Source organism: Nansenia antarctica, assembly GCF_963989245.1.
Source record: "Nansenia antarctica genome assembly, contig: SCAFFOLD_252, whole genome shotgun sequence".
Taxonomy (NCBI): Eukaryota; Metazoa; Chordata; class Actinopteri; order Argentiniformes; family Microstomatidae; genus Nansenia; species Nansenia antarctica.
Genome location: NW_027663460.1, coordinates 10,001 through 30,000, shown reverse-complemented (window position 1 = coordinate 30,000; position 20,000 = coordinate 10,001). Strand labels below are relative to the sequence as shown.

Here is a 20,000-nt window from a genome sequence, read left to right as displayed (position 1 = left end):
GATATGCTAGCAGAAGGTCTGAACATATTCTGGTGCTATGCCAGTGAGAGCTTTATAAACAATCAGAAGGATCTTGAAATCTATTCTGAACTTAACAGGAAGCCAGTGTAGAGTTTCTAAAATAGGAGTTATATGAGCTCTTCTGCTTGTTTTGGTTAAAACTCTTGCTGCTGCATTTTGGACTAATTGCAGCTGGCCAATAGCTTTCTAGAAAGGAGACTGTTACAATAGTCCAAACGGGTAATAACAAAGGCATGCATTAACACTTCTGCATCAGCTTGCCGTAGAACATTTCTAACTTTTGCAATATTCCGTAGATGATAAAAAGCATTTCTAGTGATAGATTTGATGTGAGGCTCAAAGCTTAAGTCAGAATCTATAATCACACCTAGATTCTTAGCTTCATGTTTGCAGTTTGAAAGCAAGGTTCCCATCGTATTCGGCAATTTGTCTTTTTGTGGTTTTGGTCCAATGACAAGAATCTCAGTTTTGTCCTGATTTAGTTGTAGAACATTTTTGGACATCCAAAGTTTTATATCTCGGAGACAATTCTCCAGCGAGCTGAGTGCATGTGAATTATCAGGCAATACTGATATGTACAGCTGAGTATCATCAGCATAACATTCATCGTAGACTTCAGGAGGAAAAAGTCCGAGATCCAGCCCCTGCTCATCGACGGAGAGAGCGTGGAGAGAGTCTCAACCCTCTGATTCCTGGGACATCACATGCGGGATGACCTGGCCTGGAAGGACAACACAAAAGGCACCATCAAGAGGGCACAACAGCGGCTATACACCCTGAGATGCCTCAGGAAAGAACACAACAAGCAGGAGATACTGGTGGCCTTCTACCACGGCGCAGTGGAGAGCATCCTCACCTACGGCATCTGCAACTGGTTCCACAGCTGCACAACAGCGGAGAGAAACGCGCTACAGAGAGTCGTGAGAACAGCACAGAAGATCACCGGCGCCCCCCTCCCCTCTCTGGAAGAGCTGTACAACACACGCTGTCTCAGGAAGGCCTCCAAGATCTCCAGGGACCCGACCCACCCTGGGCACGAACACTTTATCAGGCTGCCCTCGAATAGGAGGTACAGGACCCCGGCCGCTAAGACAAACAGACTGAAGAACTGCTTCTACCACAGGGCCGTCAAGGCCCTGAACACAGCAAAGGCCTAAGTTCTGGGCCCAGGACAGTCCGGACGGATTGTATGGCAGCTAGTGCTGAGGCACAAACATGTACATTTCAAGCCTGCAAACTGTGACACTTTAAAATAACGTGAAAAAATACTTTTGTGCAATATGACAACCCTAGTTGACTATCTGTGCAGTATAGTACAGTGGATTGTGTACATAGCCTTTATTTATGTAAACCAGCTCCTTACCTTCTTGTGATTTTATGCTTTTTCTAAAATGTTTTTTTTTTTTTTTCCTTTCCTAACACCAGGGGAGCCACCCCTCCTAAATTTCGTTGTTTGGTACCTGTACTGTAGCAATGACAAATAAAGTCCATCCATCCATCCATAACTATGGAAATGCTCTTCGTGGACTTCAGCTCCGCCTTCAACACCATCCTTCCAGACAGGCTAGTGACCAAACTACTAGACCTGGGTCTATCACACTCTATATGTGCGTGGATCAAGGACTTCCTGACCGACCGCCCCCAGAGGGTGCGGGTGGGCCCCCACACCTCCACAGCCCTCAGCCTCAGCACTGGGTCTCCCCAGGGCTGTGTGCTAAGCCCCATCCTCTACAACCTCTACACCTACGACTTCACCCCCGTCCACCCCAGCAACTACATCGTAAAGTTTGCAGACGACACCACCGTGGTGGGATGTATCTCGGGGGGGGACGAGGCGGCGTACAGGAATGAGGTAGAGCAACTGAGCAAGCTGTGCAAGGTTAACAACCTGCTGCTAAACAAGTCAAAGACCCAGGAATTCATCGTAGACTTCAGGAGGAAAAAGTTCGAGATCCAGCCCCTGCTCATTGACGGAGAGAGCGTGGAGAGAGTCTCAACCCTCCGATTCCTGGGACATCACATGCGGGATGACCTGGCCTGGAAGGACAACACAAAAGGCACCATCAAGAGGGCACAACAGCGGCTATACACCCTGAGATGCCTCAGGAAAGAACACAACAAGCAGGAGATACTGGTGGCCTTCTACCACGGCGCAGTGGAGAGCATCCTCACCTACGGCATCTGCAACTGGTTCCACAGCTGCACAACAGCAGAGAGAAACGCGCTACAGAGAGTCGTGAGAACAGCACAGAAGATCACCGGCGCCCCCCTCCCCTCTCTGGAGGAGCTGTACAACACACGCTGTCTCAGGAGGGCCTCCAAGATCTCCAGGGACCCGACCCACCCTGGGCACGTACACTTTGTCAGGCTGCCCTCGAACAGGAGGTACAGGACCCCGGCTGCTAAGACAAACAGACTGAAGAACTGCTTCTACCACAGGGCCGTCAAGGCCCTGAACACAGAAAAGGCCTAAGTTCTGGGCCCAGGACAGTCCGGACGGATTGTATGGCAGCTAGTGCTGAGGCACAAACATGTACATTTTCAAGCCTGCAAACTGTGACACTTTAAAATAACGTGCAAAAATACTTTTGTGCAATATGACAACCCTAGTTGACTATCTGTGCAGTATAGTACAGTGGATTGTGTACATAGCCTTTATTGATGTCAACCAGCTCCTTACCTTCTTGTGATTTTATGCTTTTTCTAAAATGTTTTTTTTTTTCCCCTTTCCTAACACCAGGGGAGCCACCCCTCCTAAATTTCGTTGTTTGGTACCTGTACTGTAGCAATGACAAATAAAGTCCATTCCGAAATGTACACCATGTTTTCTGATGATTCCACCTAATGGGATCATGTACAGGGAGAAGAGCAAGGGACCAAGAACAGACCCCTGAGGGACCCCACATGTGATGTCAACATTATCAGAAACAGAGTCTGTGTGACACACACACACACACACGCACACATATACCTACCAATCCACCCATCCACCCCCACACACACACACACACACACACACACATACACACCCATACAGAAACACACACACACACACACACACACACACCAGCTCAACGCGACCGAACCCTCCTACGCCCAGGGTGACGGGGTCGCCTTGGTAACGACCCTCCTGGTACAACACAGGAACCAAGTCCTCCAACCTCAGAGAGGAGCCAGGCCTGGAGGGGGGAGGGAGGGAGGGAAGGAGGGAGGGTGGCAGGGAGGGAGGGAGGCAGGGAGGGAGGGGGAGGGAGGGAGGCAGGGAGGGAGGGAGGCAGAGAGGGAGGGAGGGAGGCAGGGAGGGAGGGAGGCAGGGAGGGAGGCAGGGAGGGAGGGAGGCAGGGAGGCAGGGAGGGAGGGAGGGAGGCAGGGAGGGAGGGAGGCAGGGAGGGAGGGAGGGAGGGAGGGAGGGAGGCAGGGAGGGAGGGAGGGAGGGAGGCAGGGAGGGAGGGAGGGAGGCAGGGAGGGAGGGAGGCAGGGAGGGAGGCAGGGAGGGAGGGAGGCAGGGAGGGGGGCAGGGAGGGAGGGAGGCAAGGAGGGAGGGAGGCAAGGAGGGAGGGAGGTAGGGAGGGAGGGAGGGAGGCAGGGAGGGAGGGAGGCAGGGAGGGAGGGAGGGAGGCAGGGAGGGAGGCAGGGAGGGAGGCAGGGAGGAAGGGAGAGAGGGAGGGAGAGAGGGAGGGAGGGAGGCAGGGAGGGAGGCAGGGAGGGAGGGAGGGAGAGAGGGAGGGAGAGAGGGAGGGAGGCAGGGAGGGAGGCAGGGAGGGAGGCAGGGAGGGAGGGAGGGAGGCAGGGAGGGAGGCAGGGAGGGAGGCAGGGAGGGAGGCAGGGAGGGAGGGAGGGAGAGAGGGAGGGAGAGAGGGAGGGAGGAGGGAGGGAGGGAGGGAGGGAGGGAGGGGGGCAGGGAGGGAGGGAGGCAGGGAGGGAGGCAGGGAGGGAGGCAGGGAGGGAGGCAGGGAGGGAGGCAGGGAGGGAGGGAGAGAGGGAGGGAGGCAGGGAGGGAGGCAGGGAGGGAGGGAGGCAGGGAGGGGGGCAGGGAGGGAGGGAGGCAGGGAGGCAGGGAGGGAGGCAGGGAGGGAGAGAGGCAGGGAGGGAGGCAGGGAGGGAGGCAGGGAGGGAGAGAGGGAGAGAGGGAGGGAGAGAGGGAGGGAGGCAGGGAGGGAGGCAGGGAGGGAGGCAGGGAGGGAGGGAGAGAGGGAGAGAGGGAGAGAGGGAGGGAGGCAGGGAGGGAGGCAGGGAGGGAGGGAGAGAGGGAGAGAGGGAGAGACACAGAGAGAGCATGAAAAGCAAAAAAACATGGAATCAGGAAGGTATCAAACCTGCATTACAGTGAGCCTGTCCTCCGATGTCGACCTCCCCCAGCCTCCCCTGTCCTCCGATGTCTACCTCCCCCAGCCTCCCCTGTCCTCCGATGTCTACCTCCCCCAGCCTCCCCTGTCCTCCCATGTCTACCTCCCCCAGCCTCCCCTGTCCTCCCATGTCTACCTCCCCCAGCCTCCCCTGTCCTCCGATGTCTACCTCCCCCAGCCTCCCCTGTCCTCCGATGTCTACCTCCCCCAGCCTCCCCTGTCCTCCGATGTCTACCTCCCCCAGCCTCCCCTGTCCTCCCATGTCTACCTCCCCCAGCCTCCCCTGTCCTCCCATGTCTACCTCCCCCAGCCTCCCCTGTCCTCCGATGTCTACCTCCCCCAGCCTCCCCTGTCCTCCCATGTCTACCTCCCCCAGCCTCCCCTGTCCTCCCATGTCTACCTCCCCCAGCCTCCCCTGTCCTCCGATGTCTACCTCCCCCAGCCTCCCCTGTCCTCCGATGTCTACCTCCCCCAGCCTCCCCTGTCCTCCGATGTCTACCTCCCCCAGCCTCCCCTGTCCTCCCATGTCTACCTCCCCCAGCCTCCCCTGTCCTCCCATGTCTACCTCCCCCAGCCTCCCCTGTCCTCCGATGTCTACCTCCCCCAGCCTCCCCTGTCCTCCCATGTCTACCTCCCCCAGCCTCCCCTGTCCTCCCATGTCTACCTCCCCCAGCCTCCCCTGTCCTCCGATGTCTACCTCCCCCAGCCTCCCCTGTCCTCCGATGTCTACCTCCCCCAGCCTCCCCTGTCCTCCGATGTCTACCTCCCCCAGCCTCCCCTGTCCTCCCATGTCTACCTCCCCCAGCCTCCCCTGTCCTCCCATGTCTACCTCCCCCAGCCTCCCCTGTCCTCCCATGTCTACCTCCCCCAGCCTCCCCTGTCCTCCGATGTCTACCTCCCCCAGCCTCCCCTGTCCTCCCATGTCTACCTCCCCCAGCCTCCCCTGTCCTCCCATGTCTACCTCCCCCAGCCTCCCCTGTCCTCCGATGTCTACCTCCCCCAGCCTCCCCTGTCCTCCGATGTCTACCTCCCCCAGCCTCCCCTGTCCTCCCATGTCTACCTCCCCCAGCCTCCCCTGTCCTCCCATGTCTACCTCCCCCAGCCTCCCCTGTCCTCCCATGTCTACCTCCCCCAGCCTCCCCTGTCCTCCGATGTCTACCTCCCCCAGCCTCCCCTGTCCTCCGATGTCTACCTCCCCCAGCCTCCCCTGTCCTCCCATGTCTACCTCCCCCAGCCTCCCCTGTCCTCCGATGTCTACCTCCCCCAGCCTCCCCTGTCCTCCCATGTCTACCTCCCCCAGCCTCCCCTGTCCTCCGATGTCTACCTCCCCCAGCCTCCCCTGTCCTCCGATGTCTACCTCCCCCAGCCTCCCCTGTCCTCCGATGTCTACCTCCCCCAGCCTCCCCTGTCCTCCGATGTCTACCTCCGCCAGCCTCCCCTGTCCTCCGATGTCTACCTCCCCCAGCCTCCCCTGTCCTCCGATGTCTACCTCCCCCAGCCTCCCCTGTCCTCCGATGTCTACCTCCCCCAGCCTCCCCTGTCCTCCGATGTCTACCTCCCCCAGCCTCCCCTGTCCTCCGATGTCTACCTCCCCCAGCCTCCCCTGTCCTCCGATGTCTACCTCCCCCAGCCTCCCCTGTCCTCCCATGTCTACCTCCCCCAGCCTCCCCTGTCCTCCGATGTCTACCTCCCCCAGCCTCCCCTGTCCTCCGATGTCTACCTCCCCCAGCCTCCCCTGTCCTCCCATGTCTACCTCCCCCAGCCTCCCCTGTCCTCCCATGTCTACCTCCCCCAGCCTCCCCTGTCCTCCGATGTCTACCTCCCCCAGCCTCCCCTGTCCTCCGATGTCTACCTCCCCCAGCCTCCCCTGTCCTCCGATGTCTACCTCCCCCAGCCTCCCCTGTCCTCCGATGTCTACCTCCCCCAGCCTCCCCTGTCCTCCCATGTCTACCTCCCCCAGCCTCCCCTGTCCTCCGATGTCTACCTCCCCCAGCCTCCCCTGTCCTCCGATGTCTACCTCCCCCAGCCTCCCCTGTCCTCCGATGTCTACCTCCCCCAGCCTCCCCTGTCCTCCGATGTCTACCTCCCCCAGCCTCCCCTGTCCTCCGATGTCTACCTCCCCCAGCCTCCCCTGTCCTCCGATGTCTACCTCCCCCAGCCTCCCCTGTCCTCCGATGTCTACCTCCCCCAGCCTCCCCTGTCCTCCGATGTCTACCTCCCCCAGCCTCCCCTGTCCTCCGATGTCTACCTCCCCCAGCCTCCCCTGTCCTCCCATGTCTACCTCCCCCAGCCTCCCCTGTCCTCCCATGTCTACCTCCCCCAGCCTCCCCTGTCCTCCGATGTCTACCTCCCCCAGCCTCCCCTGTCCTCCCATGTCTACCTCCCCCAGCCTCCCCTGTCCTCCGATGTCTACCTCCCCCAGCCTCCCCTGTCCTCCGATGTCTACCTCCCCCAGCCTCCCCTGTCCTCCGATGTCTACCTCCCCCAGCCTCCCCTGTCCTCCGATGTCTACCTCCCCCAGCCTCCCCTGTCCTCCGATGTCTACCTCCCCCAGCCTCCCCTGTCCTCCGATGTCTACCTCCCCCAGCCTCCCCTGTCCTCCGATGTCTACCTCCCCCAGCCTCCCCTGTCCTCCCATGTCTACCTCCCCCAGCCTCCCCTGTCCTCCGATGTCTACCTCCCCCAGCCTCCCCTGTCCTCCGATGTCTACCTCCCCCAGCCTCCCCTGTCCTCCGATGTCTACCTCCCCCAGCCTCCCCTGTCCTGCAGCACATGTATACAGCAGCACATAGGTCCAAGACAAGTCACCACTTAAACAACGTTTTTTCATTCACCTTATCTTACTAACATCATCTTACTAACATCATCTTTATAGTTTACCTCATCTTACTAACATCATCTTACTAACATCATCTTTATAGTTTACATCATCTTACTAACATCATCTTTAGTTAGTTAGTTAGGTAGGTAGGTAGGTAGGTTGGTAGGTAGGTAGGTTGGTAGGTAGGTAGGTTAGTTAGTTAGTTAGTTAGTTAGTTCATTAGTTCGTTAGTTAGTTCGTTCGTTCGTTAGGTAGTTAGTTAGGTAGTTAGTTAGTTAGTTAGGTAGTTAGGTAGTTAGTTAGTTAGGTAGTTAGGTAGTTAGGTAGTTAGGTAGTTAGTTAGTTAGGTAGTTAGGTAGTTAGGTAGTTAGTTAGTTAGGTAGTTAGGTAGTTAGGTAGTTAGGTAGTTAGGTAGTTAGTTAGTTAGGTAGTTAGTTAGGTAGTTAGTTAGTTAGGTAGTTAGGTAGTTAGTTAGTTAGGTAGTTAGGTAGTTAGTTAGTTAGTTAGGTAGTTAGGTAGTTAGTTAGGTAGTTAGTTAGGTAGTTAGTTAGTTAGTTAGTTAGTTAGTTCGTTAGGTAGTTAGTTAGTTAGTTAGTTAGTTAGTTTGGTAGTTAGTTAGTTAGTTAGGTAGTTAGGTAGTTAGGTAGTTAGTTAGTTAGTTCTCTTACGTGGTCTTTTCTGGGGCAGCAGTCTCCTCCAGCACCTTGGAGCTGAAACACAGAGAGGGAGGGAGGGAGGGAGGGAGGGAGTAAGTAAGTAAAGCTTTATTTCTACAGCACCTTTCATACAAGAAGTGCAGCTCAAAGTGCTTTACAACAGGATGAAAACATATACAAACATAACATGTATATGAAGGCAGGGGAAGTAGATAAAACAGCGGAAAAAAATACAATGAAAGTAGAGAATCAAGGACCCCAATTGAAATAAGCCAGTGGCTTTCTTGGGTTTTTATCCTGTTAGTTGACCTTGTATGTAATATGTACTTTCATGTACCTACTTCTGCAAATCTTCTAATAAAGTTTTCAATCAATCAATCAAAAGAAACAAATGTAAGAAATAAAAGAATCTGAGTCCCTGGCCTTGGAAATATTTAAGACTTTATGGAAAGTCTCTTGCAGTGAAAATATAACAGTGACAAAGAGGACAGTTACCAGACTGATGGAGGTAACAGAGAGGACAAGGTAAGGTTAGGGTGAGGGTGAGGTTAGGGTGAGGTTAGGGTGAGGTTAGGGTGAGGTTAGGGTGAGGTTAGGGTGAGGTTAGGGTGAGGTTAGGGTGAGGTTAGGGTGAGGTTAGGGTGAGGTTAGGGTGAGGTTAGGGTGAGGTTAGGGTGAGGTGAGGGTGAGGGTGAGGTTAGGGTGAGGTTAGGGTGAGGGTGAGGTTAGGGTGAGGTTAGGGTGAGGTTAGGGTGAGGTTAGGGTGAGGTTAGGGTGAGGGTGAGGTTAGGGTGAGGTTAGGGTGAGGGTGAGGTTAGGGTGAGGTTAGGGTGATGATGATGATGATGATGAAAACCTTTGTTGTCCCCAATGGGGAAATTTTGTTGTCAAACAGCTTAGTTAGGGCAGACAGAAAACATTCAATAAATAAATAGATAAAACAGTGCAGGCTCAATAAGTAAAAAGTTCCAAGTTCCAAAGTTCCAGCTCCAGGTCTCCCCCACCCTGCAGGGCCTGGTTGTAGAGTCGGAGTGCAGCTGGAACAAAGGACTGTCCAAATCTTTTTGTACTTTGACGGGGGAGAACAAATCTGTGGCTGAACTTGCTCCTCATCCCCGCCAGCTCGCAGTACATCGGGTGGGAGGGATTGGCCAGCATGGCCGCCAGTTTTTTCCCCATCCTCTGTTCTGCCACCACCTCTAGGCTGTCCAGCCCGGTCCCCACCACAGAGCTGGCCTTCTTCACCAGTTTGTTTAGCTTCGCAGCATCCCTGGCACAGATGTTTCCACCCCAGCAGGCCACGGCGAAGAACAGAACGCTGGCAACCACCGACTGATAAAACATTTGCAGCAGCTTGTTGCAGACGCCGAAAGACCTCAGCCTTCTCAGGAAAAACAGTCTGCTCTGCCCTTTCCTGAGAAGAGCCTCGGTGTTGTCAGTCCAGTCCAGTTTGTTATTAATTTGTACTCCCAGGTACCTGTAGGAGTCCACCCTCTCGACTTCCACCCCCTTGATGGTGATGGGGGCTGGGGTCCTTCTCTTCCTCCTAAAATCCACCACCAACTCCTTTGTTTTGCTGGTGTTAAGCAAAAGGTAGTTGGTGTCGCACCACTGCACAAAGCTCTCCACCAGGGCCCTGTACTCCTCATCCCTGTCGTCTGTGATGTAACCGACGATAGAGGAGTCGTCAGAAAACTTCTACAGGTGGCACTGGTCGGAGCTAAACTGGAAGTCTGAGGTATAGAGGGTGAAGAGAAAGGGTGACAGAACAGTTCCCTGGGGGGCACCGGTGTTGCACACCACCACCTCAGACTGACAGCCCTGCAGTCTCACATACTGACGTCTGTCTGTGAGGTAGTTGTGGATCCAAGCCGTCAGGGAGTCCTCCACACACATCACTGCTAGTTTGTCAGCCAGCAGTGATGGCTTGATGGTGTTAAATGCACTGGAGAAGTCGAAGAACATGGTCCTCACCATGCTCTGTGGCCTCTCCAGGTGTGTGTAGGCCCTGTGCAGCATGTAAATGATGGCATCCTCCACCCCAATGCTCTCCTGGTATGCAAACTGCCGGGGGTCCAGGAAGTCCTTCACCTGGGGCGTTGCAGCACTAGCCTCTCCAGGATCTTCATGACCTGTGGTGTCAGGGCGACAGGTCTGTAGTCGTTTGGGGTGCTGGGCCGTCCCTTCTTTGGCACTGGGACGATGCAAGAGGTCTTCCAGAGCTGTGGCACCCTCCTCAGTCTTAGAGATAGACTGAAGAGATGTTGGAATGTGTCCGCCAGCTCTCCAGCACACACCTTCAGAACCCTGGGGTTGATGTTGTCTGGACCTCTGGACTTGTTCACATTCACCCTGGAGAGCTGCCTTCTCACCTGCTCAGATGTTATAAAGCTGTGAGTACAGGTGTCTCCAGGTGTGAAGCATGCTCCCTGGCTCCTGGTGTTGGTAAGGGGAGGCAATTGCTGCTGGGGTGTGAGGGGGTCAGGGGGAGTGGGGGCTACTGTTGCCAGGGGTGCGGTACATTGGAGAGGGGAGGAGAGGGTCGGGGGCTGTGGGGGGTGACAGGGGGATGGTTGGTCAAACCTGTTAAAGAAGCAGTTCAGGTCATCCGCCTGCTCTCGGGTCCCCTCCACCACAGTATGTGGCTGCTTGTGGCCCGTGATCTTCTTGAAACCCTTCCACACCTCCTTGGAGCTGTGGGCCACTAGCCCGCCCTCCAATTTCCTCCTGTATTCCTCTTTGGCTGCTCTCAGCTCCTTCTTCACCTCCTTCTGAGCGGCCTTGGCTCCCTCAGTGTCCCCTGCCTTAAACAGCCTCCTCTTCCTTTTCAGAAGGTTCTTGATGTTCCCATTTATCCACGGCTTGTTGTTAGGAAAGCACCGCACCTTTTTAATGGGGACGATGCTCTCCTCGCAGAACTTGATATAGTCTGTGACACAGTCTAGCAGACCATCTATGTCCTCCCCGTGGACTCTCTGGAACATCCCCCAGTCGGTTGTTTCAAAACACGCCCTCAGCTCCTCCTCCACGTCTTCTGACCATTGCAGGACAGTCCTGGTGGTGATAGGCAGCCTTTTTATGATCGGGGTGTATGTTGGTTCCATCCAGACCATGTTGTGATCGGATGCCCCTAGTGGCGGGAGGGCAGTGGATGTGTAAGCTCCCTTCACATTGGCATATAGTTTGTCTAGTATTTTGTTCTCCCTTGTTTTACATGTGACATACTGGGTAAAATCCGTCAATGTAAGGGTAAGGTTAGGGTGAGGTGAGGGTGAGGTTAGGGTGAGGTTAGGGTTGTTAAATTCTGCCTAGTCCTATACTGTACTCTGACTAACAGAAATGACGATTAAAGCATTCTCTCAAGTTGCTTACACTTTTATTATAACTCCGTGTTGACATTCTACATCCAGCTCTCCACATGGCTGTGTCACACTCAACTTCGTCCGTGCAGAAACAAACCTTATGTTTTAATACAATCCTATTGTAACATCCCTTTTCTTTTACTGAACTAACAGGGAGCTAAACAGTGAACAGTGAACAACATAACAATCTTTCAAAACCATTTATTTTTCTCTCTTTTTTTTTTCTTTTCTTCTTCTCTCGAACACACTGTGCGCTACACAACTCAGCTCGCATAGTCCATGAGATATCCGGGTCTAGCAACTGCTCGACCCGATCTAGTGGTTACAGTCTGTGTGTCCCCTATGTCCCTGCCCGGAGTAGCAGTAGACTTTGGTGTGCTGTGGGTCTCTGGGCTCTGTGCCCCACTGGGCTCTGTGCCCCTATCCCGTCTCAGGTGTCGTCGATTCCGTCGAAGGACAGCTCCGGTGTCCAGCTCCACTCTGTAGGATCTGTGGTCCACAGGCTGCACCACTGTCGCCTTTCTCCAGCTTGTGTGTGGTTCGAAGGGTTGAATTCTGACATGCTCTCCTGCTTTCAGCGTGTCCAAATCACTGGCTGTTCTGTCGTAGTACTTTGCTTGTCTCATTTGTCCTCGTCTCATCTGCTCTGGCGTTGTGCGTTTCACCTCCTGCTGCAGAAGACTATCCCTCGTTGGTAGCAGGGTTCTGGTCCTCCTACACATCAGTCTCTGAGCTGGGCTTGTATCTAGCCCTTGAGATGGAGTGTTGCGGTGATCCAACATTGCCAGGTATGGGTCCTCCCCTGCCACCTTGGCTTTCATCATTAGTCTCTTTGCCGTTTTGACCGCCGACTCGGCTTTCCCGTTGCTTTGAGGGTAGCCAGGGGATGAAGTCCGGTGTTGAAATCCCCACAGCCGACTGAACCTATCGAACTCATGGGAAGAGTACTGTGGCCCATTATCCGAAACCACGACATCCGGGATCCCTTGACGAGCAAAGTGAGCCTTCAGCTTTCTTATAACTGTACTCGATTTTGTGTCAGGTACATGGTCGACCTCCCAAAAGTTAGAATAGTAGTCAACCGTCAGTAGGTAATCCATGTTGTTATGGGTAAACAAGTCTGTCCCCACCTTGGCCCATGGCCTGCTCGGCACCTCGTGTGAGTGCAGTGTCTCTTTCCGCTGCTTTGTGTCCATTGCTCTGCAGACGTCACACTTGGATATGGCTGTCCTGATCTGCTCGGTCATTCCTGGCCAGTAGACGTATTCTCTCGCCCGTCTGAGACAACCCTCTACTCCCAGGTGAGTAGAGTGTATGCGGCGAGTGATGTCGCTTTGTAGTGTGTCTGGAATCACAACTCTCTCTCCTCTGAAGACGATGTTGTCCTGAACACTCAGCTCCTCTTGCACCGAGTGATAGTGTCTGATATCTATCGGTGTGTCTCTCTTATTCTTCGGCCATCCCTTCAGTATGATTTCACTTAACCTCTGTAGGGTGTCATCGTCTCGGGTCGCAGAGCGTATTGTGCTGAGTCTCGCCTCTGAGACTGGTACGTAGTCCACCATATTAACTGTCTCTATCTCAGCTTCCAATGACCCCGCGCCTGAGCTCTCAGGCAGGTACGCTCTGCTCAATGTATCTGCGAGCACCATGTCACGCCCGGGAACGTATGTCACCTCTATCTCATATGACTGAAGCCGCAGCAACATCCTCTGCAGTCGCTTGGGTGCACTCAGCAGTGGCTTCCTGACGATGTTCTCCAGAGGCTTGTGGTCGCTCTGTACAGTCACTTTCCGGCCGTACGTACTGATGGAATTTTCCTGCGCCAAAGACGATGGCCAGACATTCTTTTTCAATTTGGGCGTAGCCCTTTTCTGTCTGAGTCAGCGCCCTGCTCGCAAACGCCACCGGTTTTCCACCTTGGGTCAGTGCTGCTCCGAGTCCCGTTTCTGACGCGTCACACTGCAGCGTAAGTTCCTGCTTGGGGTCATAGTACTTGAGTACTGGCGCTTTGGCTATCTTGTCCTTCAGCCTGTTTCATCATGTGTACCTCCTCCACGCTATTCCCTGAGAGGGTTTTGCTATTTTCACGAGACAACTCTGTGGCCCTGCACATGTGTAGACATTTTTCCAGTGTTAACTTCTCTTCTCTTAGCAGCCTCTCTTTCAGCCCTGCATCGTTGCCAGCACATACTATTCTGTCACGTATGAGCGAGTTCTTTATTTCTCCAAAGTTACATGTACTGGCTAACACTTTGAGATCAGTAACATACGAGTCAATGCCTTCTTTGTGACCTTGATTTCTCGTGAAAAAACGATATCTTTCTACTGTCTCGTTCACTTTGGGATTGCAATGTTCATCAAATGCGGTGATCAAGTCCAACAGTTTCCTCCTAGCCGAAGTGCTGTCACTCATCAACGTTTCACAGAGCTCCCTACCCGCCTCTCCAATGAGGTAGTAGAACAGCTTCACACTCACAGTTTCGGTCGCATCTGGCATAGAAAGTTCCAAGTAGAGTGTAAACTCCTCCTTCCACGATTTCCACGTCTTCGCCAGGTTTCCAGAGTCCAAGCATAGCGTCTGTGGAGGTCTCAGTCCTTCCATCTTTTCCGCTTTTACTGGAATCACTTCTGCGGGAGTTAGCTCCGATGCTAGGCTATTCCTCACTGTAGCAAAGTTCGGTTTTGTCACGTCAGGAACGTGTCCACCTCGCTGTCACCATGTTAAATTCTGCCTAGTCCTATACTGTACTCTGACTAACAGAAATGACGATTAAAGCATTCTCTCAAGTTGCTTACACTTTTATTATAACTCCGTGTTGACATTCTACATCCAGCTCTCCACATGGCTGTGTCACACTCAACTTCGTCCGTGCAGAAACAAACCTTTGTAGTGCCGAGAGACGGAAGTCGGAGGCGGCGTATCAAATGTCACAGCTAGACGTTTATTAACAGACATGAACACGTTGCTACCACACACTTCAAAACAGGAACTAAAACTGAGTACCACCCACTTAACCCTCCGTACGGAACAATACTCCCAACTATTAGTTCCGGGGGTGAATTATGTTAACCCACCACACAAGCCCCCCCAGAATTCACCCATAGTCAAAATCCCTGTGTCGGGGAGGGACGACGATCCGACCCCGGCGGGTGCGGGACGCAGGGGCATCCGGGGCAGGGGCAGGGGCAGGGCCAGCCGGGGCCGGGGCAGGGGGAACCGGGACAGGGGCAGGGGCAGCTGAAGGCACCGCGACCGGGGGCGGGGGGTGGGGCATGGGGGGGCGGCCACGGCGTGGGGGCTGAGCCAGTTCCAATGGCCGGGAAACGTCCACGTGAGCGGACTTGATCCTATCAATGGAGACCGTCTCGTGTCTACCACCAACGTCCACCACCAGGGTCTTGTCCCCGTGTTGTAGGACCTTGAACGGGCCATCGTAAGGGGGGCGTAGGGGGCCGCGGTGGGCGTCGTGGCGAATGAAGACAAAGTCTGACGAGCGCAGCTCGGTGGGGACCCGGAAAGCAGGGGTACCGTGCTGTGAAGTGGGGACGGGTGCGAACACCTCAGCGGCTTCCAGTAGGGAGGAGCGCTGCCTGGCTGCAGACCAGGGGACAGTGGCATCCGGGATGAAATCCCCGGGGACTCGTAGGGTTTGGCCATACACGAGTTCGGCAGACGAGGACTGCAAGTCCTCTTTGGGGGCACATCTGAGGCCAGGCATGACCCACGGAAGTTTGTCCACCCAGTTGCCGTCCGTCAAACTCGCGCGTAGGGCCGCCTTCATTGAGCGGTGGAACCGCTCGCACAAACCGTTAGCCTGGGGGTGATAGGCAGTAGTGCGGTGCAGCTTTACCCCCAAACCACTAGCTACAGCGTTCCACAGTTCCGAGGTAAACTGCGAGCCACGGTCAGAGGACAGGTCAGACGGGGTCCCAAAGCGCGCGACCCACGTGCCGATGAACGCACGGGCCAGCGGGTCGTCCTGTCCACCATGGTGAAAAGGTAGGTGAAGCCGTGAGAGGCGGGCAGTGGTCCCACAAGGTCGACGTTGACGTGGTCGAACCTCCTCTCAGGAACAGTGAAGGGCTCAAAAGGGGCTCTGGTATGGCGGTGTACTTTGGCGCGTTGACAGGCCACGCACGTGTCGACCCAGCCCCTTACCTCCTTCTTGAGTCCCTGCCATACGAACTTCTCAGAAACCAATTTTACGGATGGTTTCCTGCCGGGGTGGGAGAGGTTGTGTACAGCCTCAAAAACGGGCCGGCGCCAGTTCACAGGGACTAGCGGCCGCGGCTGGCCCGTAGAGAAGTCGCACGGCAGTTTTGCGCCTGAGTCACCGACTGCGACATCCTCCAAGCGTAGTCCTGTGACCGCGTTCTTGAGGGTCTGGACCCCGTGATCGGAGGCCTGGTCCGCACTCATGCGGAGGTAGTCGAGACCCAGTTGAACGGCCCCGACGACCGCTCTGGAGAGACAGTCCGCGACCACGTTGGACTTGCCAGCGATGTGTTGGATGTCTGTGGTGTACTCAGATATGTACGAGAGCTGGCGCTGCTGGCGGGCAGACCAAGGCTCGGCCACCTTGGACATGGAGAACGTGAGGGGTTTGTGATCCACGAACGCCGTGAACTCACGGCCTTCCAGCAGGAACCGGAAGTGGCGGACTGCCAAAAAGAGGCCAAGGAGCTCCCTGTCGAACGCGCTGTATTTGCGCTCTCTGGGCGTCAACTGACGGCTGAAAAAGGCGAGCGGCTGCCAGGCGCCTGCGACCCATTGTTCGTGCACCGCGCCGACGGCGTAGTCGGACGCATCGGTGGTGATGGCAATAGGGGCCTTGGGTGACGGGTGGGCCAACATGGCGGCCTGGCTTAGGGCGGTCTTGGTGGCAATGAAGGCGGCTTCCCTCTCGGCCGTCCAGTCGATGGCCTGGTTGGGGGATTTGTCCTTCATAGCCTCGTACAGCGGGTGCATGGTGTGGGCTGCACGGTGGATGAACCGGTGATAAAAAGTCACCATTCCGAGAAACTCTCGGAGTGCTCGAGCTGTGTGTGGGCGGGGGAAGGCGGAAACGGCCTCCACCTTCGATGGAAGGGGGGCGGCCCCATCTTTGTTGATGAGATGCCCAAGGAATCGGATGGAGGGTAACCCGAACAGACACTTCGCCGGGTTAATGATCAGGCCATGTTGGCTGAGCCTCGTGAAGAGGTCTCGGAGATGTGCCAGATGCTCTTCCACCGAGGAGCTGGCAACGAGGATGTCGTCCAAATAGACGAATAGGAATGGCATGTCTCTGAGGAGGGGGAAAGAGATGTCGGCCGTGACGAATTCCCATGTAAACCGCTGACCCCCGAAACATAGGTCTACAGCTTTCGTGCCATAGGTGCGGATGGGGGTGTCGTTAGCGGACTTTAAATGTGGGCCATGACCTCCCCTGGCGGTGTCATCCACTGTCGCAGGCAGGACGCTCCTCTGAGCACCGGTGTCACAGAGGAATTTGCACCCGGAGAGAGTGTCTCTGATGAACAGTAGCTGGTTTGTTGTGCCCACGCTCATAGCCACTACAGAACGCAGGCTTTGCCGTTTCCCGCCGAGCCGTAGTTGCAAGGGGAGCGGCACCTCTTCGCCTTCGCGCCAAAGCGTGAGTGGAAATAGCACATGCCTGGGCTAGTACGGCTATCGGTGGTAGGTGGGCCCTTGTTAGCTAGCCTGTCTCTGCCAGGGGGAGTGTAATTGTGTGTCGGGGCTAGCACTTCAGGGGCAAAACGCTGGGTAGCTAGGAAGAAGCGGTCAGCCTCCTCTGCTAACTCACGGGGTTCCGTAATAGTCGTATTAGCGAGCGCCGTCTGTACATGTGCAGGCATGTGCCGAAGAAACAGTTCAATAAAAAGAAAATTTGGTTCTTCCGTACCCAGTAGGTTCAGCATCATGTCCATGTGCTGGGAAGGCTTGCTGTCTCCCAGCCCCTGAATTGCGAACAGACGTCGGGCTCGTTCTGACCGTGATAGTCCGAAGGTCCTGAGGAGGAGAGTCTTAAACGCTGTATATTTATTCAGGGCAGGGGGAGCTGTAATGAAGCCCACCGTTCTGGCTGCAGTGGAGCTCCCCAGAGCCGAGACGACATGGTAGTAGCGTGCAGCGTCGTCTGCAATCCCACGGAGGGCGAACTGCGCCTCCGTCTGTGCGAACCATGCTGCCGCGGACGTCTCCCAAAACTCCGGCAATTTGAGAAAAACGGCGTTATTTGCCATGTTCGGTTCAGTCTCGGATACTTCAACGGGACTGACGTCGGGGTCACCAATGTAGTGCCGAGAGACGGGAGTCGGAGGCGGCGTATCAAATGTCACAGCTAGACGTTTATTAACAGACATGAACATGTTGCTACCACACACTTCAAAACAGGAACTAAAACTGAGTACCACCCACTTAACCCTCCGTACGGAACAATACTCCCAACTATTAGTTCCGGGGGTGAATTATGTTAACCCACCACACCTTATGTTTTAATACAATCCTATTGTAACATCCCTTTTCTTTTACTGAACTAAAAGATCCTATTGTAACAAGGGTGAGGTGAGGGTGAGGTGAGGGTGAGGTTAGGGTGAGGTTAGGGTGAGGTTAGGGTGAGGTTAGGGTGAGGTTAGGGTGAGGTTAGGGTGAGGTTAGGGTGAGGTGAGGGTGAGGTTAGGGTGAGGTTAGGGTGAGGTTAGGGTGAGGGTGAGGTTAGGGTGAGGTGAGGGTGAGGTTAGGGTGAGGTGAGGGTGAGGTTAGGGTGAGGTTAGGGTGAGGGTGAGGTTAGGGTGAGGTTAGGGTGAGGGTGAGGTTAGGGTAAGGTTAGGGTAAGGTTAGGGTGAGGTTAGGGTGAGGTTAGGGTGAGGTTAGGGTGAGGTTAGGGTGAGGTTAGGGTGAGGTTAAGGTAAGGGTGAGGTTAGGGTGAGGTTAGGGTGAGGTTAAGGTGAGGGTGAGGTTAGGGTGAGGTTAGGGTGAGGGTGAGGTTAGGGTGAGGTTAGGGTGAGGTTAGGGTGAGGTTAGGGTGAGGTTAGGGGTAACTTACTCATCGTGCAGCTCCAGGTGTTCTATGGGGATGGTCTCCTCAAACACCCTAGGAGAGGAACACATCAGATCAATCAATCAGTTTCACAGACACAGACACATGTTCAGCCCAAGACCTGGATGGTGGAGGAGGAGGAGAGGAGGAGGAGAGGAGGAGGAGAGGAGGAGGAGGAGAGGAGAGGAGGAGAGGAGAGGAGGAGAGGAGGAGGAGAGGAGGAGAGGAGGAGGAGAGGAGGAGAGGAGAGGAGGAGAGGAGGAGAGGAGGAGAGGGGGAGAGGAGAGGAGGAGAGGAGAAGAGGAGAGGAGGAGAGGAGGAGAGGAGGAGAGGAGAGGAGGAGAGGAGAGGAGGAGAGGAGGTGAGGAGAGGAGAGGAGGACAGGAGGAGAGGAGGAGAGGAGAGGAGAGGATGAGAGGAGGAAGAGGAGAGGAGGAGGAGAGGAGGAGGAGGAGAGGAGGAGAGGAGGAGAGGAGGAGGAGGAGAGGAGGAGGAGGAGGAGGAGGAGAGGAGAGGAGAGGAAGAGGAGGAGGAGGAGAGGAGGAGAGGAGAGGAGAGGAGGAGAGGAGGAGGAGGAGAGGAGGAGGAGGAGGAGGAGAGGAGGAGAGTAGAGGAGAGGAGGAGAGGAGGAGAGGAGGAGGGGAGGAGAGGAGGAGAGGAGGAAGAGGGGAGGAGAGGAGGAGAGGAGGAGGAGGAGCGGAGGAGGAGGAGAGGAGGAGAGGAGGAGAGGAGAGGAGGAGGAGGAGAGGAGGAGAGTAGAGGAGAGGAGGAGAGGAGAGGAGGAGAGGAGGAGGGGAGGAGAGGAGGAGAGGAGGAGCGGAGGAGGGGAGGAGAGGAGGAGAGGAGGAGGAGAGGAGGAGAGGAGGAGGAGAGGAGAGGAGGAGATGAGGAGAGGAGGAGGGGAGGAGAGGAGGAGAGGTGGAGGGGAGGAGGAGAGGACATGAGGAGGAGAGGAGAGGAGAGGAGGAGAGGAGGAGGAGAGGAGGAGAGGAGGAGAGGAGAAGAGGAGGAGAGGAGAAGAGGAGGAGAGGAGAGGAGGAGAGGAGAGGAGGAGAGGAGGAGGAGAGGAGGAGAGGAGGAGAGGAGAAGAGGAGGAGAGGAGAGGAGGAGAGGAGGAGGGGAGGAGAGGAGGAGAGGAGGGGAGGAGAGGAGAGGAGGAGAGGAGGAGAGGAGGAGGAGGAGAGGAGGAGAGGAGGAGGGGAGGAGGAGGAGGAGAGGAGGAGAGGAAGAGAGGAGGAGGAGAGGAGAGGAGGAGAGGAGGAGGAGAGGAGGAGAGGAGGAGGGGAGGAGGAGGAGGAGAGGAGGAGAGGAGGAGAGGAGGGGAGGAGAGGAGAGGAGGAGAGGAGGAGAGGAGGAGGAGGAGAGGAGGAGAGGAGGAGGGGAGGAGGAGGAGGAGAGGAGGAGAGGAGGAGAGAGGAGAGGAGGAGAGGAGGAGAGGAGGGGAGGAGAGGAGAGGAGGAGAGGAGGAGAGGAGGAGGAGGAGAGGAGGAGAGGAGGAGGGGAGGAGGAGGAGGAGGAGAGGAGGAGAGGAAGAGAGGAGGAGGAGAGGAGAGGAGGAGAGGAGGAGGAGAGGAGGAGAGGAGGAGGGGAGGAGGAGAGGAGGAGGAGAGGAGAGGAGGAGAGGAGGAGGAGAGGAGGAGAGGAGGAGGGGAGGAGGAGGAGGAGAGGAGGAGAGGAGGAGAGGAGAGGAGGAGAGGAGGAGGAGAGGAGGAGAGGAGGAGGGGAGGAGGAGGAAGAGAGGAGGAGAG

General features: G+C 55.6%; 1 protein-coding gene across 1 annotated transcript in view; it reads right to left on the bottom strand.

The window, feature by feature from the left end:
* The window catches only part of prkg3 (protein kinase cGMP-dependent 3), a gene marked incomplete at both ends in the record, with an annotated part of 39,097 nt that overhangs the window by 15,522 nt on the left and 3,575 nt on the right, over window positions 1-20,000 (bottom strand). Inside the window, 3 exons of the mRNA XM_080550797.1 lie at window positions 3,089-3,200; window positions 7,857-7,898; window positions 18,259-18,306. Coding sequence (XP_080406923.1) covers window positions 3,089-3,200; window positions 7,857-7,898; window positions 18,259-18,306 — 202 coding nt within the window. The remainder of the gene's footprint in view (window positions 1-3,088; window positions 3,201-7,856; window positions 7,899-18,258; window positions 18,307-20,000) is intronic.